Source organism: Sminthopsis crassicaudata, chromosome 5, assembly GCF_048593235.1.
Source record: "Sminthopsis crassicaudata isolate SCR6 chromosome 5, ASM4859323v1, whole genome shotgun sequence".
In the NCBI taxonomy this organism is placed as follows: domain Eukaryota; kingdom Metazoa; phylum Chordata; class Mammalia; order Dasyuromorphia; family Dasyuridae; genus Sminthopsis; species Sminthopsis crassicaudata.
The window spans coordinates 172381357-172406713 of NC_133621.1; the positions used below are offsets into that span (position 1 = coordinate 172381357).

At 31.5% G+C, this 25357-nt stretch overlaps 1 protein-coding gene across 2 annotated transcripts in view; it reads left to right on the top strand.

Annotated features, from left to right (window-relative positions):
• ITPR2 (inositol 1,4,5-trisphosphate receptor type 2) overlaps nt 1-25357 on the top strand; it is a 507042-nt gene that overhangs the window by 251639 nt on the left and 230046 nt on the right. For both annotated transcript variants that reach the window (XM_074268787.1, XM_074268789.1), the window contains exons 29-34: nt 10-132; nt 2319-2519; nt 5712-5963; nt 9093-9218; nt 23909-24037; nt 24711-24831. In XM_074268787.1, coding sequence (XP_074124888.1) covers nt 10-132; nt 2319-2519; nt 5712-5963; nt 9093-9218; nt 23909-24037; nt 24711-24831 — 952 coding nt within the window. The remainder of the gene's footprint in view (nt 1-9; nt 133-2318; nt 2520-5711; nt 5964-9092; nt 9219-23908; nt 24038-24710; nt 24832-25357) is intronic.

Sequence of the window (25357 nt, forward strand, 5' to 3'; positions counted from 1 at the left end):
GATCTACAGTCTGATGAAAAGATGAATGAAGTGATGAATTTAGCCCATACATTTCTACAGAATTTCTGTCGTGGAAACCCTCAGAATCAAGTTCTTCTCCACAAACATCTCAATTTGTTTTTAACTCCTGGTGTAAGTGTTTTATTGATGTCTAATAAATGTGTGTTCATAGGATGTAGAGTTTGGTGCCAGAAAGGAATCAGTGTATTTATAGGATATTGGGCTAGAGGTCATCTCATCTGGCGCCTTTATTTTACGGATGAAGAAACTGAGGCCTGGAAACATAAAATACTTTGTCCATGCTAACATAGTAGTAGCAAATGGCAGATAAAATATTTGCATGTAGGCAGACAGATTCAAGATTCCAAGCCTTTTTTTTTTTTTATTGTACCATACTACAGTTTCTTCAAGATTTTAATTCCATTAGAATATAGAACTATATGTTTGAGACTATTCTAGACTCAGGTAACTAATGAGACTTAGAAAAGATTAGTTATTTGATCTTTAACAATAAGGTAATATAATCTATTTGGAATTGTAATTTCAGATCATTTAGTATATGAAACAAAATATTCACAATTTTAATTCACTTCCTTCATTTCAAGCCAAATTTAGATTAATATAACATATTCTTAAAGTATCACTGAATTCCCAAGTCTAAAAGTAAATTTACTATTCAAGAAAAAAGTGGTAGAGGCATAGGAGGAAAATCATTATCTGCCTTTATTTTAAATTTATTAATTTTATCATCTCTAAATTTGAAGTTTATTTTGTAGATATCAACTTGTAACTTTAAATGTGAGGGCCATTCATTTTGTTTAGAGAGATAATGTTAAAGATTGTGAAAATAGCATGAATTTTGCCTGGCCAAATGTAACCTCATTCACATATACAGAGTTTGTTGCCTCTATAAAAAAGGTTATGCCATTATAAAGAACTTGCCTCAAATTGCTATAAGCAAAATTGATATAGGAAGGTTACAAGTATTATCGGATTTGCATAATCTGTAAGTGTGTCCACTGGCCATTAGAGAAGCAGCAACTAAATTTGTAATATAGAGAGCTAAATGAATCTCCATAATAGTGTAGTCAGCTTGCCAAGTTTTATGGTGGTAAACCAGCTGCTTCTGCCAGGCAATGTTATTTCCTCCAAATTACTTTATGTATTCAAGTCTTTTATGGTTAGCAATCTTGTTGAATTGTACAGACCTGCATGGAAAATTAGTGTGATTTTGTATAAAGAATAAGCGAGCCATAAAACAGAGAGACATGCTCACCAAAGGTGTTTACTATTGTTGAGAGAGATTTCAAATATATGATGAGGTACCCCAAATACTCCTGTTTATGGAAGATATTTTGCTGATTTTTTCAAGCCCAGAACTCTGTAGAATCATCTAAATGAAATAGTCAAAATAGCTTGACCTAACTACCCATATGGGTACCAAATGGATGATGAAATCCTAGTGTTCAGACTATGATGTATAACTGAATAAATGACTTTTAGAATTAATCTGGTAGTATGTATGTATGTGTGTACATAATATATTCATGTATACATATATATGTGTGTGACAGATATGTGTGTGATAGGAATAATAGAGTAGCTAAATTACATTTGAGAAATTGAACATTAATGACCTCATTTTTCCTCAAAACAAAAACTCATCTTTTGAACTTCAATATTGTTCCTTGGAAAATCATAAGATTTTGGAGATTTACAGTCTCCAAAAACAAAACAAAACAAAAAACTAAAACCCCCAGATCATGATTATGGGTCACTCAAAGGACAATAGAATCAGGCTTGGTGAATAAAATGAGGAATGAATAGATCAGGTATGTGCCCTGAGAAGTAAATGGGCCAGTCATGGAATGGGAGAGTAAGAGATAATAAATGACCAGCCTGTATGCTTCACAGGATCCATATAATTTCAGCAGAAAAGAAAGACCTTAGAACATGGTAAGAGATACATAAGAGGCACATAGCATATGAACTAAACTGTTGGAGAAAGTATTCATATTGGTGAAATTACAAATTCATCAAATTAAGTAGCAAAAAAGGTCACATAAATAGAAGAGGAGTAAGATTAGAAGACAATATTGAGAAGCAGTATAATAAAAGGACCCCATCTTAAATGAAACAGTTTTGAGTCCCAACTCTGCCACTTCAAGATGTTCTATGGACTTAGATTTCAACTCACTGAGAGAGTTTATATATAAAATAGGAATGATTGTGAGGATCTAAGTCTAGCACCATATAAAAACATGTTACATTTATTCATCATGTCAGAATTCTACAAGTCCTTTTTCCTTGTCTTTTAGCTTCTTGAAGCAGAAACAATGCGACACATCTTCATGAACAACTACCATCTGTGCAATGAGATTAGTGAGAGAGTCGTGCAGCACTTTGTACGCTGTATTGAGACACATGGTCGCCATGTAGAATACCTGAGGTTTTTGCAAACGATTGTAAAAGCAGATGGCAAATATGTAAAAAAATGCCAGGATATGGTAATGACAGAGGTATGTTTTATCATTATATTAAACTGGCTTCATACAATCTTTAATATGTATTGAAACTATTAACATAAGAAAACATTGAGTTTTAGTGTTTTATAAAATAGGATTATCTCAAAATGGTAAACGTGTCATGATATGTATTTGTCATTAATTTAATGTAGGATAATATATTTTAGATTCTCTGCTTCCTATGAAAGTGATTATTAGTTGTTCATTTAAAATTTTTGTATTGTAAAACACAGTAAAACTTTAGGTCACTTAAGATCAATGGGAGTCCCAAAAGATTTTTTTAGTGTAGTTTTTTCACTGTGATATGCTGAATTCTGACTTTTTTTTAAATGTTTCAAGTATTATAATTCTGCCCTTGAAAATATTTTGTTCTATTTACAAAAACAAAATTAAAAAAAAAATAGATCAGGCAAATAAAATGCCACCTCTAATTTAATAGTAGTATACTGAATTTTTTCCCTCATGTTGGCCCCAAATCCTTAAGATCCAGTATTAAATTGTGGTAAATGACAATTATTCACAGTATTTTATCTTTTTCATCATTACTAAAATTTTTTTTAACCTTGTAACTTGTTGAGCCAGATTAATGTAATATATCCAAGCTATATCCTAGAGCTGGCAAGTGAGATACTTGAATCAATATTCAACTTAAAATTTACCTCGTTACATGTATAGATGATTTTAAACATTCATTTAAATTTTTTTGAGTTTCAAATCTTTTTCTTTTCCTTATTATTCTTTATTATCCCTGAATAATTTGATATAGGTTATACATGTTTCAATCACAAATAGCATATTACCATATGAGTCATGTTGTGAAAGAAGACCGATTCTAAAGGAAGAAACCCAATACAAAAGAAATAAAGAAAATGAAAAATAGTTTGCTTTGGTCTGCCTTCAGATATCAATAGTTCTTTCTTTGAAGATGGACAGCATTTTTCATCATGAGTCCTTTGGAATTATCTTGGATTATTGCTGAGAATAGCTAAATCATTACAGTTGATCATTGTACAGTATTGCTGTTATTTTGTACAATGTTTTTCTGGTTCTACTTGCTTCACTTTGCAGAAGTTTGTATAAGTCTTTCCAGGTTTTTCTGAAATCATCCTATTTAGCATTTCTTCTAGCATGGTAATATTCCATTCCATTCATACACCATACTTTATTCAACTATTCTCAATTAATGGATATCCCTTCACTTCCAGTTTTTTTGCCACTACAAAAAAGAGCTGCTATAAATATTTTTGCCTAAGTAGGCCCTTTCCTCTCTCTCTCTCTTTTTAAAATCTCTTTGGGATATAAATCTAATAGTGGTAATAATGGATCAAAGAGTATGAACAGTTTTATAGCCCTTTGGCATAGTTCCAAATTGCTCTTCAGAATGGTTGTTTCAGTTCATAATTTTACCAATAGTGCATTAATGTTCCATTTTTCCCATATCCCCTCCAATATTATTATTTTCTTTTTCTGATATAAAAGCAAATCTGATCGGTGTGAGGTGGTATCTCAAGAATTATTTTAATTTGCATTTCTCTAATCAGTAGTAATTTAGAGCATTTTTTCATATGACTATAGGTAGCTTTGATTTCTTCATCTGCAAACTGCCTATTCATAACTTCTGACCATTTATTATTTGGGGAAAGACTTATGTTCTTATAAACTTGATCCATTTCTCTATGCATTTGAAAAATTAGGCCTTTATCAGAGATATACTATAAAAATCGTTAATCAAAAATTGTTTCTGCTTTCCATATAATAATCTTGCTTTCATTGATTTTGTTTGTACAAAAACTTTTAAATTAATATGATACAAATTGTCCATTTTATGTCCAATAATGCTCTCTTCTTTTGTTTGGTCATAAATTCTTCCATTCTTCTGAAAAGTAAAGTATTCTTTGCTCTCTTAATTTGCTTTATGTTTAAATCATTTGCCAATTTTGACCTTGTTTTGGTATATAGTATAAGATATTGGGCTGCCTAGTTTCCGTTATATTATTTTCTAGTTTTCCCAGCAGTTTTTATCAAATAGTGAGTTTTATGAAATAATAATTTATGAGTATTATGATCTGAAAAGGATGCCTCAGATACTTTATGGCAGATTTATTTTTGGCAAATTACTTAATTCTTGGAGACTTGTTTTTTTCTTATGCAAAATGGAACTGATAAACTCAGTTTCCTCTAAAGTTCCTTCCAGTTGTAAATTCATCCTATTTTCTTATTATCCAATGTTTTAGAGTTTTTTTTTTTTTTCAGAAAATTGAGTCTAGTTCACTGGCTTGCACTTGAAAAAAAATTGGGGAAAATGTAAATTAAAACAACTTTTAGATTTTACCTCACATTCTGCAAATGGAAGAAATGATCAAAAATGGCAGCAATCAAAATTCAAAGAGATATTTAAAGAAAGATATAGGAAAACATTGTTGGTGGATCTGTGAACTGGTCCAAACATTTTGGAAAGCAGTTTGGAATATTCACAAATAAATATCCATACCTTTTGAACCAGAGACTTCTTAATTGAACTTATACCACAAAGGAATTTACATTTATATTTATAATAGCAATGCTTTTTGGAATAGCCAAGAGTTAGAAACAAAATAGATGTACATCAATTGAGTAATGGCTAAACAATTTGGGATATATAAAAGCAATGGAACATTACCATGTAAGAAATAATGTTTGTAATGAATACAGCTCTATATGAACAGATACAAATTGAAGTAAGCAGTCAATAAAGTGGTACACATAGTGACTTTAACAATTTAAATGGAAAGAACAATGGCATGTCAACGAATTAAAAGTAAATGTAACAAAATTATAATTATCAAGTAGGAATCAAATGAAAAGATTTGAGAATAACCTCCTAATTTACCACTTTGTGCAACTGAGATGTCTTCAGAACTTTAACATTACACATGCTTTCAGACTTTTTTAATGTATCAATCAGTTGTATCCATTCCATCCTACTCCCTAATCCATGTACCACTTTGATGGAATTTGCATCATTATTTGCATGTGAATGTACTTTTACATAACATTTGTCTTTACCTTTGGTTACTTAGTTCATTAAAACTTTTGTAATGTTGTTTATGCTTGTTACAATGACTTTTTCATACTTCATAGAATATCAGATCTTTAAAAAATTGATTGAATACATGAACTGCTAAGTAGATTTTCTTATTATTTCAGCTAATAAATGGAGGTGAAGATGTGCTGATATTTTATAATGATAGAGCATCATTTCCCATCCTTTTACAAATGATGTGTTCTGAGAGAGACCGAGGAGATGACAGTGGACCTTTAGCCTACCATGTAACACTTGTGGAATTATTAGCAGCATGTACTGAAGGAAAAAATGTATATACTGAAATCAAGTGCAATTCTCTTCTACCTCTGGATGATATAGTGAGAGTAGTAGCCCATGATGACTGCATTCCTGAGGTAAGCCTTAGAGAATTGAAAAAGTATTATGAATAAAAAAAGACACTTTTAGAATTATTTGTAGAAGGATAAACCATGCAGAATATTGGCTTTTACTATATTGTGATTTTTTCTTCAGTGGCATAATTAAAGAAATCATTGATATCTTTCAAAAAGTTTGTTTTTCAGTAATATAGTTAGTGACAATACATTTGTGTAATAGTATAATGGTAACATTATGCTATTGTCAATTTCTTAAATTCTAAGAATTATTTAGTATGACACAGGTAGAGATTCAGTACTTATTATTTTATAATTTTTTTTTTGTAAAATTAAAACACTTCCTTGAGAAACACAAAAACAGTTACTATTAAATGCATTTCATTTCTGGTCATCATATAAAATAGCTATTTCTTATGTAGTAGCACCTGAGTTTAGAAGTAACAGAGAATTATAAGCTGTACAAATAAGTCCAAAAATTATTCTAAAGGCAGATTGAGTTTATGATATTCCTTTGGGTATTTGCATCTCTGTTCAGATGTTAGGGTTATATAATTTCAACTTTAAGGGATATTTGTTAGAAAAGCTGTAATTTAAATTAGTGAGAGCATTCCCTCTATCAATAGAGATTTTTGTCTTTCCATTCATTAGTACAGAATTTTGAGATGCAATAAAGAAAAAAAAATCATCATCTTTTGACCAACCTAGAAAAGATATTCAGGTTGTTTTTTTTTCCCTGAAATTAACTTTTAAATATAGAATTCTAATCCTAATTAATATTCTCTGAAATATATATAATCTATGGTACATAATTCAGTTCAGCATTATGGACTGTTACATATTCTTTTCTAATTTTATAACAGTCATCTTCACACCATGTTATTTGTAATTTTTATAATTCCTCAGAGTGCCAAGCACAGTGTTGGCCCCATTATAACTACACAATATTCCCCCTGTCCCCACCCTGGTTGTTCATCAAATTAAAAAGGAGAAAAAAGAATGAAAGTTGGGAATAGCTGGACAAGTTAGTGAGAACATCAAGAAGAATCTCTTTTCCGCCCGCTTCTTCCAATGTCAACATTAAACCAGTTATGGGAACCAAAGATGAGAAAGTTAACACTAGGGGAAAAGGAGAAAAGAAGGAAATTTCCTTTTTAACCTGTAGGTAGACTTTACCATAAGAGGTATTTATGCTCTGTGAGTATTTTGTGGTAATAATTCCTTAAATTTAAACATTGTCTTCCCAACTACATTATAAATTCTTTGAGCTTCCATCTCTGACATTTTTATATTTTCATTTACTTGGATTACAAATCCAAGTACATAGCAGTTACTCAATTAATATTTACTGATTAACTGCTTAACAAAGGAGAATTACCCAGCAAGACAGGTAGTCAAAAGTTGCCTCTGAGAGTAGCTATATAAACTTGTCAAGTCATGATTTTCTTCAGCTTCAGTTTTTTCCACCCATAAAAATGGACATAATAATGGCTTCATCTCCTTGAGCTATGGGTATAAAGTGAGATAATATGAAAGTGTTTTGAAATCTAAGAGTGACACATATTCACTATTATCATACTACATAAAGCATAGTTTGTTTTATAACACTGATATCTGTCTAAAAATATGGAATATTTAATTATTAGACAACTATTTGTATCTTCTCTTAGAATTTTGTTGTGAATCTCCTACAATTTTAATCTGATTCTGATGATAGATCAAGTAGATAATGGCTTTATTATGTGTTCACCAAACCTATTTATCTGTCAAATCAGTGTTGTTATCTGAAAGTTTTCAAAGCATATAATTGAAATAATTTCCTTTTAAAAATATTGTTGAGAGCAGAGTAATCCTGTGAACACTTGGTAAAATAATGGGAAAAACAACAACAACTTCAACGACAAAAAACCCTGATAACTACTAAAGTCACATGTCTTACTTGCCAAATAGGGAGATATAGTAGATAAGGACCCACTTATTTAGAATAAAGTAGTCATTTTTATAATATTAGAATGAATTAATTTTATTTTCAGAGAAGGATTAATGGAAGATTTTAAGCAATCCTATCATAACACATAGAAAGTATAGTTGTTGTCTCTGTTAATAGATTACATGATGGAACAGAACAACCTGATTCTGAAAATAGTCATGCCCCTTAAAAATGTATGTGAAAAAAAATATATTAATTTCAGTAACCTTATTCCTTCTAGAGACGGGGCTTTGTTTCTCAGCTCTCTTGCTTAGGTACTTTGAATATTATGATATTGTCACTGAAAATATGGGCCTGATTCAAATCCAGAAAATTGAGTGCATGAAATAATGTCACATTTCCTATAGTCTTAAGAAATGTTGAAAGCACTTTGAGCACTTTGAGACTTATGCCTCTGATGCCTTTATGACAACTAACTTAAATGTATTTGTCATAGCATTTGTTAATCTTTTCAAATAATAAAAAGAAACTCCTATCCTCAAAATGTATTTCTCCTGATAAACAATTATTGAAATATATATTTGAATGGCAGCTAAAGAACATTTAATTGCCCTTTTGTCAATTTATTTTGTTGACTGGGGGTAGGAAAAGGATAACTTTTTTGCGGGGGAGGGAAAGTGGAGAAATATTAGGAAAAAGAAATGAAGCATGAGAGTGTGAAACCAACTTTGGCATGGACTAGCCCTAGTTAAAGGTAAAATGTGGATAGGAAAATAGATCAATTTGAGATCTATTTGAAGAAAGTATATTGAATTTCTAGAAAACTCCCTCTGGTCTATACAAGTTCATATTGCATTATCCACAATCATCCAGTTTTAAAATACCATTTGAATATGAGAAGAAACCCTCCTTCTCAGATCTCTATTCTTTCCATAAGTATGAAATATTGCATTTATACCAGTCTTTTTCTTTAAGTGGATTGATTGTGTTGAACTTATTTCCCCTTCTTTTCATCCTCTCTTTTTAATTTTTTTTATTAGAAAGGATGGCTTTCAGGTAGGGAGTTCGGACAGGGTTAGAAGGGAGAACATAGGAGAAATAAAAACAAAACAAAAAATCTATTAAAAATCTAAATGTAAGTCTAAAAATCTTTTAAAAATAACACAAAATACCAATTAAAAATGGATAATGTTTTTGGGATGTATTTGGTACTTCTGCAGGTTAAAATCGCATATGTGAATTTTGTTAATCACTGTTATGTGGATACTGAAGTGGAAATGAAAGAAATCTATACTAGTAACCACATTTGGAAATTATTTGAGAACTTTCTTGTTGATATGGCAAGGGTAAGTATTCTGATAGACTTTTGAAATCTAATTAAGATAATTGAACTATTGATAGAATGATCACTAACTTTAAAAAGCATTAGCATTTAATTATGCTTTACTAAAAACAAATGGAAATATTTAATATTTATTAATATTAATAATTAATTAATATTTAATAATATTTTTGTCCTTTCATTATTAAAAAAGTATCTATAAAACATTAAGCATCTAAATTAAAAATGACAATTAAAATGCCAATTTTATTTGTAAAAACAAAAAAAAACTACAGTAAATTATCAGGTTAATTATCTACATTTCCCATTTCTCATGTGAATTATCTACATTTCCTATTTCCCATGTGAATGTTTGATATTTTTTATACATAGAAATTGATTTGGGCATATAGGTCAGAGAAAAAGGCCAATGGGAAGAAAAAATCTTTCTAGTTAGATTACTGGGTTTTATTCAATCTATGTGTAAGGATAGGGATAGGTTCTATGATTTCACTGATAAGGACAAATTAATGGATGAATTATAATTCCTTATAAGGAAACTCCTTATAAAGTGCTGATTGGGCCACTTTCTCCTCCTTCCCTTGTCTCTTTTATTCTTTTCAGTTTTTCCATATGTCTTTTAAAAAAGTTAAGACTAGATCTAATTAATCTAAAATATAATAGAAAGGTTATTCTTAGCATTTTCTGGTCATAAGTTTCCAGATTATCATGACTTGATCTTAAATCATTTTCTTATCCTTTGTTCTGCATATACTTCTTTGTGTTTAATGTTCTAGCTCAGTTAGGCTAGTATATCTACCTTCCTCTCTATATTATGGTTTGAATAGAATCTGAAGCTTTTCTTAGAACTTTGACTAGATCAGATGAAAAAGTGCTTCAAATCACTGTTAATCAGAGAAATGCAAATTAAGACAACTCTGAGATACCACTACACACCTCTCAGATTGGCTAAGATGACAGGAAAAGATGACAATTGTTGGAGGGGATGTGGGAAAACAGGGACACTGATACATTATTGGAGGAACTGTGAATGAATCCAACAATTCTGGAGAACAATTTGGAGCTATGCTCAAAAAGTTGTCAAACTGTGCATACCCTTTGATCTAATAGTGTTACTACTGGGCTTGTATCCCAAAGAGATCTTAAAGGAGAGAAAGGGACCCACATGTGCAAAAATGTTTGTGACAGTTCTTTTTATAGTGGCTTGAAACTGGAAACTGAGTGGATGCCCATCAGATGGAGAATGGCTGAATAAATTGTGGTATATGAATGTTATGGAATATTATTGTTCTGTAAGAAATGACCAACAGCATGATTTCAGAAAGGCCTGGAGAGACTTGCATGAACTGATTTTAAGTGAAAAGAGCAGAAGCAGGAGAGCATTGTACACAGCAACAAGACTATACGATGATCAATTCTGATGGACAATGAATTGATTCAGACCAGTTCCAATTGTTCAGCAATGAAGAGAGCTATCTACACCCAGGGAGAGGATTTTGGGAACTGAGTGTGGACTGCAGCATAGCATTCTTACTCTTTCTGTTATTGTCTGCTTGCATTTTTGTTTTCCTTCTCACTTTTTTTTCTTTATAGATCCTATTTTTCTTGTGCAGCAAGATAACTGTATGGATATGTATACATTTATTGGATTTAATATATATTTTAACATGTATTGGAATACCTGCCACTTAGGGGAGAGGGTGGGGGGAAAGAAGAGAAAATTTGGAACAGAAGGTTTTACAAGGGTGAGTGTTGAAAAATTACCTATGCATATGTTTTGTAAATAAAAAGCTATAATAAAAAATTTAGAATGAAAAAAAAAAAGAACTTTGACTAGAACCAGCCATCAGATAACCAATTTCATATCACAAATGTCTTAATAGGTAAAATTTATATAGCATTTTAAGGTTTGCAAAGTAATCTTCACCATGATCTCATTTTATCCTTACAACCATTTTGTGAGGTAGATGCTACCCTTTTCACCATTTGCAGGTGAAGAAACTGAGGCAGGCAAAGGTAAAGTGACTTTTCCAGGGTAAGTTTCTGAGACTAATATGAATTAAGATCTTCCTGAGTATAAGAACAGTATTTTATCCACTATATGACCTAGCTCCTTTTTTTTAAACTATTGTAGTCCAAAGGCAAAGTTAAAAATTTTCTGAATGAAATTCATTTTGTTATTTTAATCTATCTGAAGGTGTTGAGAGCATGTTTCATCATGAGTCTTCTGGAATCATGGTGGATCATTGTATTGCTCAGAGTTCCTAAATCTTTCCAAGTTGCTTGTCTTTAAAATACTGATATTGTTATCAAATTTTCTGGCTCTGTTCACTTTGCATCAAATAAATATTTCCAGGTTTCTCTGAAACCATTCCCTTTATAATTTCTTATATTAAAATATTCTTATTTGTTCAGCTATTCCTTAATTGATAAGCATCCTTTCAGTTTCTTATTCTTTGCTCCTACAAATAGAGTTGCTATAAATATTTTTGTTGTCAGTCCTTTTCTTCTTTCTTTGATAGAGGTGTTGTTGTTATGTAATCATTGCAGTTGTATCTGACTCTTTTGAGTTTTTGAATAATGGTTTGTCTTGCTTTCTCCAGCTCATTTTATAGGTGAGGAAATTGAAGAAAATAGGGTTAAATGATTTTTCCATGGTCTAGCTAGTATTTCCTCACCTAGCTAGTAAGTATCTGAGATGAGATTTGAACTCAGGAAAGAATCTTCCTAATTCTAAGCCTAGTACTCTATCTATTGTTCCATCTACCTAGTTGTCCCTCTTGTCAAAAGTACGCAACATTTAATGGAATTTTTGGAATTAGTTCCAAATTGTTCTCTCATTCTATCTTTTTTGACTAGTCTTTATTGCCTATTCTCCTAACTTTGTACTTTTGTTTTTCATGTCCAGAATCTCTGTTGAAAAACTTCTCTTTGAGACCTAAGTTAGGTACAGTATCCTTTGTGAAATATTTTACCTTCCCTCCCTCTTTTAGATGTAGTATCTCCTTCTTTAGACTTTTCATAGAACTTTTGCCTGGACTTTTGACTTAAATTTATTACATCTTCCTCTGTATTATACTTATTTGTATATATCATAAGTGTTAAATTTGAATAATGTTGTTTTTTCATATTTTTTCCACAGTGTCCTATCACATTGTCTTTAACAAAGTAGGTACTTAAAAAGGTTATAGATTTTAATTGAATGTCAATAATGGCATACTATCTAGATTTTTACCATTATCTGTAGTTTTGTCATTAGTATGTAAGCTCCAGTTTTATTCAGTCTATTTTATGTAATCATGAACTAGATTTTAAGTGTCCTAATATTGACTCACATTTTATAAAGTAAAATGAATGGAAAAGGACAAAATATGTAGCCCTAAAACAACTCATTGTCATTCACTTCTATTTACCTAGTTATAAACATCATAAAAGACCCTTGAGGCAGAAATATGGAGCTGATACATCCTAATGATTGTGCTCTTGAATTGCAAGAAGATATTGAACAGATTACAGAGTGATTTGCAGAGTGAGCACAGTGCTATGAATTGAAGATAAATTTTAAAAAGATCAAGGTCACATAAAAGTCTTTACTAGGAAAATAAGACATACAACTAAAATTTTTCCTTGATATCTTCCATTTAATATTTGCCACTGATTCTTCCATATTAGCATCTTTTATCCAATATTGTGCTGATAAATATTCAAGGAATCTTGATTCTAGCTATTTTGATAAGCTAGAAATTTGGTTATTGTTTAAGTTAAAATATATTGTCTGAGCACCCATTTCTGTCCCCCCCAGAAAAAAAATATATTGTCTGAGATCTTGTATTTATGCAATTTTGAGAATAAAGCAGTGTTCCAAGTGAATCCATAATTGAAAGATTTTGAAAAATAAGAAATTAATGGAGTTTGAATGGAACATGAAGATAAAGGCAGTCTTTCTACTTCCTCCATTCTGTGGCAGAAAAGAAAAAGCAATATGAATGTATTAAAGTGTCTCCTCAATGTTTATCTTTAACCAGAGCCCCTTAAAAATGTTCTTGATGAGTATAACTCAAGTTTTCAGATGTTGAACAGATTTAAACAAGTAACACTTGGTCTTATAAGCAGGTTTTTACCTTGAATATAATGAACCAGTTGCTTTGGAAAAGTGAAAGATAGATATATTCATTCATATGGATTAAGTTCTATAGAAAGTTGAAAGCCTAGCAAGTTATATTAGTTGTTCCCTTTACCAATGCAGATCATCATCTCTACTGAAGAGTCATGGAAAGTTACCCAGAGCATTGAGAGATTAAATAATTTGCCTATAGGTACACAATCAAATATTAGAGCAAAGACTTCCTGGATTCAAGATAGTCAGTCTGTATCACTGCCATGCAGTCTAATTGCATGATTGGAATTAGTATTACATGCCTAGTCTTGTAGCAATAAAGTTATGCTTGTATGTAACAATCTATCAATGAGTGAGTTAAATGTTAGTGTAAAATACATTGATTTCACATGTGACAAGAATTGTGGAATACTAAAATGATCAATTAGTAAACTATCAGGTTTTGTAGCAATCAGCAGAGGTATTCATCATTTTGATAAAAGATGTATATTTTTACCTTTCTTTGTATTCCTTTGGTTTAACATAATTATTGGCATCTATTTGGTGCTTATTATGTTTGTTGATTGACTTGACATTGTATGAGCCATAAATATCTATGAACATCAGAATTAAAGAATTCTAAACTGAGTCCAGTGGTTTATCTAGTTCAGTCCTCCACTCACAGCAGAAGCCATTTGCTTAGAATTTCCTGAAACATGTTTTCAAATTTCTATTTAAATACCTTCTCTAACAGAAAACTTAGAATCTTTAGGCTGAGTCCATTTTATTATTACAATCTTTTGAATATTTAAAGATGGTCATCATGACGTCCCTTAGTCTTCATTTATCTAAGCTAAACATCACTTTCTTCAAGTGTTCCTTAAATCAGCATAACCTCTAGACCTGTCTTTTTCTCTTATAGACTTCAGTTTATTGTTTTCTCTTATAAAATGCAGATCTTTAATTGAGTCCAGAATTCTTCCAGTCCCAAATAATAATTATCATATGTATGAACAAAATTCAGACAACTAGATAGCACAGTGAATAGAATGTTAGGCCTGGAGTCTGGAAGATGTGAGTTCAAATCTAGTCTCAGACACTTACTAGCTGAGTGACCCTGAGCAACAAGTCCCTTAATCCTTTTTGCCTCAGTTTTATCATCGTTAAATGAGCTGGAAGAAGGAAATGAGAAGCTCCATTCCAATATCTTGGAACAAGTCATGGAGAACTGAACACAACTAACGTGACTGAGCAGCAGCAATAACAAGAACAAAATGAATTTTATTCAGGATGGCATTTTTTTAGAAGAGAAGCTGAGAAGGCTTGAGGAAAACTTCTATGCTTCCTATGTTAATGAGGAGAATGACATTTTCTTGAAAAGTATTCTAGTAGGAAAACAAAATGTAAAAATAACCTGAAGAGATAGAAGAGATTCCTCACCGTTATTGGAAGATAAAAGAATATCACAGGAATACCATAGTGTGAAAAGCAGAGAAGATTACTAAACTCTTGAGATTTATGTTAGCTGTGAGACTCTTCCTATAGATGTAAAGGAAGCAAATCTCATGTTCCACAGAATGTGGTTGAGAATTCACACACTCCACACAATTGAAGGAATGAATGAATCAGAAGGATTTATTACACACTTACTATGGGCCAAGCACTAGTTAAGGATTTATATCTCCTCATGCTAAATGCTATGGATATCAATAGGTAAATTGAGACAGTCTCTGCTCTTACTGAAGTCAAAATCTTACTTAATAGAGACAACATACAAAAGAAAGTTGATCGTTAGGGCAGAATCCAAGGACTGTTAGCCCTAAGGGACTGCAAAGAGCAGGATTTCTGGTTGCCTCGATGGCAGTATCAGGGCTCTGAAAGATAGATGGGCAGGTCATATGGTAAGGCCTAGGATCATTGCCTTCTGCAATATAGACTTTTATTTTTCTTTCCTTATGGTTTTTTTTCCTTGCAAAGGCTAATTCATTTTGATTTAATATTTTATTTTTTCCCAATTACATGTAAAAATAATTTTAATATTCATTTTTAAAGATTTTGAGTCCCATATTTTCTTCTTCTCTCCTCTTCCCTCTTATTGAGAAAGCAAGTAATTTGATAGAGTTTATACATATGCAGTTGTGCAAAGTATATTTCCATGTTAGACTATAGACTATTTTATTTATTAATTAAAAAAAACTTATTGTAGACTATTTTAAAAGTAACTTAAATTCTTAGAATTTTCAATACCCGCATGATAGTTGGCTCATATTAAGTTTGTAGTCAAGTCTTATATTTAAGCTCAGTATGAGTTAAATCAAGAAACTCACCAATGTTAGGCTGTTTTGAGAATGGGGCCTAGCCCACAGGATGATGGAAGTGATAGTTTTATTGTACTCTGTCTTAGTTAAACTGTATCTGGGAAATTGTATTTAGTTCTTTGTATGTCACATTTTAGGAAGCCAGTCAGTCAACAAGTATTTTAGTACCAATTATGTATCTGACACCTTAAGATTGTTCTTCAGAAGCTTATATTCAAAATGGGGCAACAACATGTAATACAGAGTATACAGGGGAAGACGGTGATGATTTATAGATTATCCAGCATAGGGTAACCAGAATGGTGAAGGGTCTCATGTTTTTGTTATATGATGTTGTATGATGATCATTGAAAGAACTGAACATGATTAGATTAAAGAAGAGAAGATTTTGGGGATGAAGGTAGTTGCTGTCTCTAAAAGGCTGTCATATAGAAGATGGCTATTCTTCATACCTCTAGAATCCAGCTTCTTAAACTATAGTTCATGATCCCATATGGATTTTTGTAGCTGAATATGGGGATTGCAAAATCATGATTTAATATCTGTAAATGTTTGATTTGTATACCTGTTTGATATACCTATATATCCAAATCCATAAAAATTTTCTGGACAAAAGGGGCATGAGTGGAAAAAGTTTAAAAAGCCTTCCTCTAGAGGAAAAAAGTAAGAACAAGGGGTAAAAGTTGTAAATAGGATAATTAGACTTTCTGTAAAGATACTTTCTTAAAAATTAGAGCTTTCCAATGTGAAATAGGCAGCCTTAGATGATAGTAGGTTTTCCTTCAAAGTCAGAATGTATATTTTTAAGTATTGTTGAGCAGATTTGTGCTCTACATGTCGTTTCTTAATGCTTCTGAGATCAATTTTTGCCCTGAGACACTGTGAAAGCCCAAAGATTTTTTTTTCCATGTGAATTTGTTAGTATTTGTGTATTGAGTTCTTATTTCTATTAACTTTCATCATCTTAATTGTAATCTGGTGTTTCAGTCCATTGAGGTATTTTTGAATTTTCATTTTATTACATAGAATATTTATCTCTTCCAAATTTGTGTCTTTAGCAATTGATAAAAATGTTGAACAGGATAGAGCCAAGGACAGAATCTTTTGGCACTCTACTTAACACAGAGCTATTAATCAACACTGTGGTTCTAGTTGTTCAGTCAGCAGAGCTGTAAATAGCTAATAGTCCTTGCAAACAGTAGGGCTCTGAACAGCCATATACATGAGAAGAATCTCAATATGTAGAAAACGTGAAAAAGGACTTTGGTTCTTTTCAATGACAATATCACATGGATAAAACACTATCAATAACAATGTCTTCAGATTTGAAGAACTTATCTGTCTCTGGTTCTACACAAAACATACAAAAATGTCTATATTGTATACATATTATCTATGTGTTAATGTAGTATATTTGTGTATATGTGTATGCAAATTATATATCCACATGATTTTAGAGTTAGAAGACAATCCCTAGCCCAGGATTCTTATATTGTAGCTGTGGCAACTGGTGCTCCAAGAGGAGAAGAAACTTTTCAAGGATCATGCGATTAACATTAACATAGTGCTTTAAGATTTGTGAAGTATTTTATAAACATCTTATTTTATTCTCACAACAACCTGGAGAGTAGGTGTTACTATCACCTACTTTTATAGATGAAGAAACTGATTGAGAAAGTGTTTGTGATTTGCCAGAATCACACAGCCTGTTAAGTGTCTAATACATATTTGAATTCAGGTCTTCTTGACTTTAGGTCCCACTGAAAATTTGGAAAACATAATCTCTGCAGAAAAATAATCAAATTTGTAGTCAGACTCAATGGCAATAATAACAAACATTTAGTAATCAAGATACTGTATGATCTTGGGGAAATTATTTCACCTTTCTGAGCCTTATTTTCCTCATCTGTGAAATGAAGGTTTGGTCTCTGAAGTCCCTTCCAGCTGTATGCCTATAATTCTGTATTCTATGTATATAAGGCTGTCACTGATGACAAAAGTTTAGATAAGACATACCAATTAGTCATTACTAATACTTATTCCCTTTCTCCCTCCCTCCCTCTTTCTCTCTTTTCCTCCCTCCCTTCCTCTCTCTTTCTTTCCCTCCCTCCCTCCTTTCCTATCTCTGAGTGTCTGTCTGTCTGTCTCTCTTTCATAAAGTATCTATTTGATAGACTAAAATTAGATGATTTACTGTATTTATTGAATCCTATAAATCTGTTAAATAACTTGCAAGATCATTTGCAGACATTACCTTTTGATCTTCTGTGTTTCAGTGTACCTAAAAAGGTACTAAAAAAGAGATGTTTTGAGGGTGGGAAATGATTTTCTTTGGGTTATTATAACTGCAGTTGTGGGTAAATCTGGTGCTTTGAGTTTTTATTATTAGAGCACAACAATGCACTATGGGCAGTATTTTCCATAGGCTGCATTTCTTTTTCTTTTGAAGATATATCCAATTTTGCCATTAAATTTGAGATCTGATAACAACCAAAAATACCTCTAAGTGATATGTTGACAGCACTGAAATGTGTCACCAAGATGCCCATTAGGAAACTTACTTAGTATGGTTTGTCAAATATGTCACTGCTTTCCAGGACAATCTCTTTGTTTCATTTTCAGACAAATGAGTTAGGCCATTCTCACTTATATGTTGCTTAACTATGGAACAGAGATTTCATAGTTTTATATTTCCTTCTTTTTTTCATGTGGTAAGGCTGAAAAGACTTCTTGCCTTAATGCTTATGACTAATCCTGGTGGATCTATTTAAACAAAGTCCCTTTGGAAGCCATAATAACTTTAAACAGAACTCCTGTTAGCTAAAAAAAAAAAAAGGGAGAAATTCAAAATACATAGCTGATTTAATCTATGTTACAGAGTCCTATCACTTATCACTCATTCACATATTTTTATTTCATTGAGAATTAGAATACATGTTTAAAATCAACATTAATATATTTGATCCAGTGTTGCTAAATTGCCCATTGCTTTTTTGGTTTCTAAATATTTTTGTGCATTTAAGAAATGTTTGAAATTCTAAGTCTTTGGGGGTTACTGGTTTGAGGGAGATAAAGGAATCTGGGATTCAGTTGAGATTTTCACATCTATATTGAAATCCAAGGATGATCTCAAGCTGCCCACTGAAATGGCCTGCAGGGCCATTAAATAAAATGCAAATTTATTTTGAATGTGGGAATATCTTGAAAATTGTCATCTGAATCTTTGTCAAAATTATTTGAGAAACAAATTCTATATAGTTTTTAATATAACAGAATCATTAAATATACTTATGTATGAAACTATGAGTCATTGAAAAATGAAAAGTCACAATTATGATCTGCTTTTGGAAGACAAATTTCCATTTGTTCCGAGGACCAATCTGAGATTTAGTTCTGCTTTAGTGATTTTACCAACAGAAGCTAACTCTGATTTACCAACAGCCAGAATACTATATATATTACTAGATTCAGATACTAGAATGTATAATATATTTATGACTATTTTATGCTTGTTTTGCCCCACATTTTCTTTTACTATGTCTCTTAAATTTAGTAATTTCCTCACTGTTTCCCTTGGAAGTTTAGGTTTTATTTATTAAACATATTTTCTAATATCTCGTGTTTCATTGTATATGAGTAATAATAATAATTATTATCATAACAATGCTATTAATAATTATAACTAGTATTTAAAGCTTTTTTATGTGCCAAGCACTGTGTTAAGTGCTTTACTAGTATTATTTTATTTTCTCTTTACATTCATGGGAGTGATATGCTATTATTATTCCCATTTTAAAATTAAAGTTAACAGGTTAAACCTAGTTCCCACAGCTAGAAGTATCTGAGGCTGGTTTTGAATTCAGGTGTCCATGAATCTAGGCCCAGTATTTTATGTGCCACAACAGAATTGGAACAGGTAGTTAGATAAGTATTCTTACTGTTCATTTTCCAACTCTAATTTTCTCTTTTCTTGTCTTAATTATTCCAAGAACATATGGAAATGTTTTCATTCCTTCTTGATGAATCTTTTTTTGAAGCCTTCTTTTTACCCTTTCTTTCCTTTTCTGTGTTGTTTGTCTTGGCCCTGCCTGTCAAAAACTATAATTGAATGGGGTTCATGAGATTGACTGAGTTTACCCTAAATTAAATAGAGGGCATGGTTGGAGTCAAAAGGTTCATATGCAGATGGGACAAACAGAAGTGAAAGCAAGTCAAGGTAAAGGACTGGCAGAAGACTTTTGGAACTAAAAAGTATCAGCAGTGGAAGCAGGTCCAAATAAGTAATCACTATATGGTCTAGGAGGTAGCTACTAAGAGCAACAATTGAGGTTCAAGCTGTTGTTCAGTGCTGAGTAAAGTGGATCAAGCAAGCTATAGGTTTATTTCAATATAATCTTTTTAGTTCCTCTGTTGGAAACATTCATGCTTTATATGCTCAGTTATGTATTACTAGCCCTACCCTCCAGTTTCTTCCAGATTCCTTCAAATCTAGAGCTCTGACAGTTCCCCTTATGCTTTTCTTTTTCTTTGTTTATTCAAGGACTTTTATTTAATAAAATGTTACAAAAGCCAATGTGTATTTGTTGGTTCTTATCATTTTTTAACAGGGAGGATTCTTCAGTGGATACATGGAGAAAGTTTTCATTTAGATGTTCCATAAAACAATGTGAAAAATGAAATAAAACTGTTGCCCATGAGTACTACTTTGTCAAGATCAGCAGTTTCATAGGAAAATGTCAAGTTATTCCAGGTTTTGTGCACAATATGTAGCACCGAGTTTTATTTTGAAACAGAAGATTAAGCTATATACAGATTTTAGGGGAAAACAGCTTAAATAATGACTAAGATACTAGGTTTTCACTCATCTTTTAGTTAGAACACATTTTAAACCTACTATGTACAATATTTTAACATATTCCAAAGAAACATATCATTTAAGCAGATATCTCCACAGGGAAATTATCCTGGATTAGTCATAGTATGTCACCTGAAAATTTGCCCTTATAAAATAGTCCATGATACTTTAGTTATACTTGTATGTATGACATTCCATGCAGAACCATCACCCTGGTTTATATCCTAATTACCTCTTTCCTGCACTATTGTCATAGACTTCTTATTGGTCTTCTTACCTCAATTCTTTTACGTCTGTGATCTATGTTCTGCATAGCTATCAGTATGCCTAAATCAGTAGTGTGATCTGCATGCCTTCTTATTGCTCATAAGATCAACTATAAATTCCTTTATTTGTCATTTAAAGCTTTCTATGGCCAGGCTGCAATCTACATTTTCAGATGAATTATATATTACTTAGCTTTATCTACTTTATGATCCTGTGATCCAGCAAAACTTATCTATTTCTAATTTCTCCTCCATGTTCCTTTGCCTGAAATTTCTCTGTGATTACAATGCATTTCACTTTTTTCTTCATTTATTAGTAGAGATTCTTAGTTTCTTTCAAAGCTGAGCTCAAACACAACCTCTTACATGAGTCTTTTCCTATTGTAACCATCAATTGTTAGTGCCAATTTTCTTATGTTTGCTTTGTATGTTTATATGTACATCTTGTTGCTCATAAAAGAATGTAAATTCTTTTTTCAATTAAAGCTTTTTATTTTTCAAAACATATGCATAGGTAATTCTGTAACATTAATCCTTGCAAAAATCTTATGTTCCAGTTTCCCCCTCCTCCCTTCTCTTTCCCCTAGAAGGCAAGTAGTCTAATATATGTTAAACGTGGTAGAAATATATATTAAAACCCAACATATGCATACATATTTGTCATTATCTTGCTGTACAAGAAAAATCAAATCAAACCAGAAAAGAAAATTATGAAGAAAATAAAATGTAAGTAAATAACAGTAGAAAGAATAAAAATGCTATGTTGCGAATCACAGTTCCCACAATCCTCTTTCTGGGTGCAGATGGCTCTTTTGGTCAGAAGACCATTGGAACTGGACTGAATCATCTCATTGTTGACGAGAAACATGTACATCAGAATTGATCATCATATAACATTGCTGTTGCCATGTACAATGAATGATTGCCTGGTTCTGCTCATTTCATTTAGCATCAGTTCATGCAAGTCTCTCTAAGTCTCTTTGAAATCATCCTGTTTATTGTTTCTTATAGAACAATGATACTCCATGGCATTCATATTATAACTTAAAGAATGTAAAGCCTAATACAGTATCTCGATAGACTAGTAGTATTTAATAATAGGTGCTTGATTATGTTTTCTACTTTCACAGTTTGCCTTCTCTCTACTCCCAGGCTTTCCATTCATGGTACCATCATAACTTATTTAAGCCTTTATTGTCCCCTATCTGGATTATTGCAATCTAGGACAGCATGGCAGAGTGACTAATTGATGTAGGGTAGGAAAGACCTAAGTTCAAATTCTCCTTTGATATTTATTAGCTTTATGACTCTTGATCAAATTTTGGGAGTCTCAGTTTCTCCATTTATATTAATACCTGTAATTTTTATTGGATTTTTATAGGTTAAAATGAGATAGTGTATAAAAGTGTTTTGTAATCTTTTAAGTGCTATACAAATATTTATTGTTATATGCCTCTGATAACCATAGCTATGTGACTATAAGTAAGATGATATGATGCTTCAAATATCTCTTTAAGTCTGTAAGTTAAAGATCAGTAGCTGATCTGCATCTGTGGATGAAATTTTTGTATAAGGCATTACCTGCATGGAAATCAAAGGTCCTGACTACATTTTTTTGTTCTTATTATAGTGAATCTATTCTCTCTCTGTTTCCAATCATATTGATATTGTAATGAAGAAAGTCTTTCATTATACAGAGATGTGATCTTTTCCCTTTGCTCTGGCTCCATATTATGTGGAAATCTGTTTCCTGATTTTCAGGGCCCTCCTAGCCACATCTCACATTAAGCCCACTATTCTCAATACTCTGTGATAAAGTCTGTTTTCTATTTCCTGAACATGCTGTATGCTTTCCTGCTTTCATACCTTTGCTTTTGAAGTTCAGTTCATCTTGAATTATAACTATTTTCATTTGTGTTGTATCCACCCTACTAGATTGTAAAGTTTGGAGGGTCAGAAGCTTTTTTTTTTTTTTGTTTAATGTTTGAATCTCTTTCATTTCCTCACCATTTTTACTCTGGTGCTGATGATTATATTCTGCATATAGTAGACACTAATTTTATTTTGAATAAAAATTAAGAATTTATAAATAATCTCTAATAGTCTCTTCTTTCTTTCTTAATTGAATCTTTTTGTCTTTCTTTACTACAGCCTAGATGTTTTAGGTGAAGTTGAAGAGAAATTAAAATTGGGATTAGGAATATTTAATAATTCTTTTAAACATTTTTTCTTCATACTGTTATTTTAATATGTCCTTATTTCTACATATAAATCCTTTATGATGCCTCATCATGAATATGAAGGCAACATTGAATAAAAAAGTGAATGAAAACATATTTAAGTGCTTCCCATGTGCCAGGCACTGTGCTAAGTACTGTGGATACAAATACTGTCATCAAGTAACTTTTATTCTAATACTAGGAGAGAACATCCAAAGAGGAATTAGAAGAGGAGGGGAAGGTTATCCTAGGAGGGCATATCCTGGAAAGCCTTTGGAGTATGATTCTGGTTAAGGATTAACCTATTTAATCTGTGTTTGGGGAGATTTGTTGCCAGATGGACTACAAGACAATGAATTTTCCAGTCATAGGAACTCAAAAAAGGCTTTCTGTTGAATACAGAATAGTTGTGATCTACATCAGAAGAGACAGTATTTTTTTGTCAATACTTTGAAGTACTGATATGTAGAAGGAAAATAATATTTCTGGAAATATAAATTTAGTGGAGTATAGAATGAGTAATAATTAAACAGGCTGGAGGACATGAATGAGAAAGGAATAGGAGAGTGGCATAAAAGGAACTTATTTGAAGGAGGAAATAAATGATAATGTGTTTTCAATGAAAAGTACCCTAAAAATTTAAGGGAAAATAGCAATGTTCATAATACAAATATTTATAGTTGGTATTTTAAATGAAATGTATATTTTTGTTATAAAATATTTGTTATTGAAATATTGCATGCAAGGGTAGCTGTTTGGTACAGTGATAGAGCATCAGCCCTGAAGTCAGGAGGACCTGAGTTCAAATGTGGCCTCAGAAACTTAACACTTCCTATCTGTGTAATCTTGGGCAAGTCATTTAACCCCAATTGCCTTAGGGAAAAAATATATATATATATAGTATGTAAGCATTATGGACCATCTTTATTTTTCTGTCTAGGTTTGCAACACAACTACAGATAGGAAACATGCAGACATCTTCTTAGAAAAATGTGTAACAGAACCAATCATGAATATTGTTAGTGGTTTCTTTAATTCTCCCTTCTCAGACAACAGTACAAGCCTTCAGGTAAGTCAGGCAAAAATTTAAATAGGAAGTTAATTAATTAATTAAGAAGGATAATTGTTTTCATTCATTTCCTTTGGTCAGAAAGCCATTCCTATACAAAGTATAAACTATTAATCTGTATGAATTTGCTAGCTTTCTTTTAAGTGAAAATGCCGTATTTGACTTTCTTATATATGAAATCTTGTAGACTGAATTTAGTCTTTTTGCTAAAAGATAATACAAATGATATCCCATCAATTGATGTTTTGTATGTGATCATATGTGTGTCATTTAAATTTTGTTTATAGGGGAAATTCATTAAAATTTATTAAATATAACTCCCATTTTTCTTTTCTATCTGTTATGAAAAACTTTCTATTCATGATGAAAATAATTTGTTCTTTTAAAATAAATATTTTAAGGTTTCTGTCTCACATATCTATATCTATATCTATATCTATATATATATACACACACACACATATATACACATCCATATATATACATATGTATACACATACATATACTTTTTTTCAATCCACATATCTAGTTTTAAGGAAAGTTACAGTTTTCTTGATTAAATTTATAATAATAGCATGAAGTAAGGAACTAATTGTATTTTGATGAAGACTTTGAAAATTCAAAGTACTATTTCTAATATTTTACATTTTTTGCATTTTCCTTTCTGTTTTAGACTCATCAACCAGTTTTTATTCAACTGCTTCAGTCTGCCTTTAGAATTTACAACTGCACTTGGTTAAACCCAGTACAAAAAGCCTCAGTGGAGTCATGTATCAAAACACTGGCTGAAGTGGGTATGTTAAAAGTTATCAAAGTTTTCGTATTCTTATATATATTTAAGGTGGCTCTGATTGGAGCTAATGGACAGAAAAAACAGCTTTTTACATTTTGTAGCTTTATAGGTAAGAATCTTACTAGGTTTAGTTTTATCAAAAGGAATTACAGTAAAAAACCCTCTTTATTCTTATATATATATTTTTGGATCACAGGGAAAATCTTGATCTTTTTTCTTCATTTAGATTAATTGCAATGCTCTCTTTTATCACTTTAAACCAAAATATCTCAATAAGATTTTATGGAGAATAACTTAGCTTCTATCTCAAAATTTACTATGGAATTGTTTTTTCTATTGAATAAACTTATACTTCCATCTGTTCATAGGTCTTTAAAAAGTTTTTTAGTTTTTGTATTTTGTTTCTAATCAGCAACATTTATTAAATGCCCACTAGATACTAGGAACTTGACAACTTAGAAGTAGAAAGTAGGCTTCCTTCCTACTTTCCTAGGTCTCATATTCTGTTTCAAGGTTTATTTACCCCA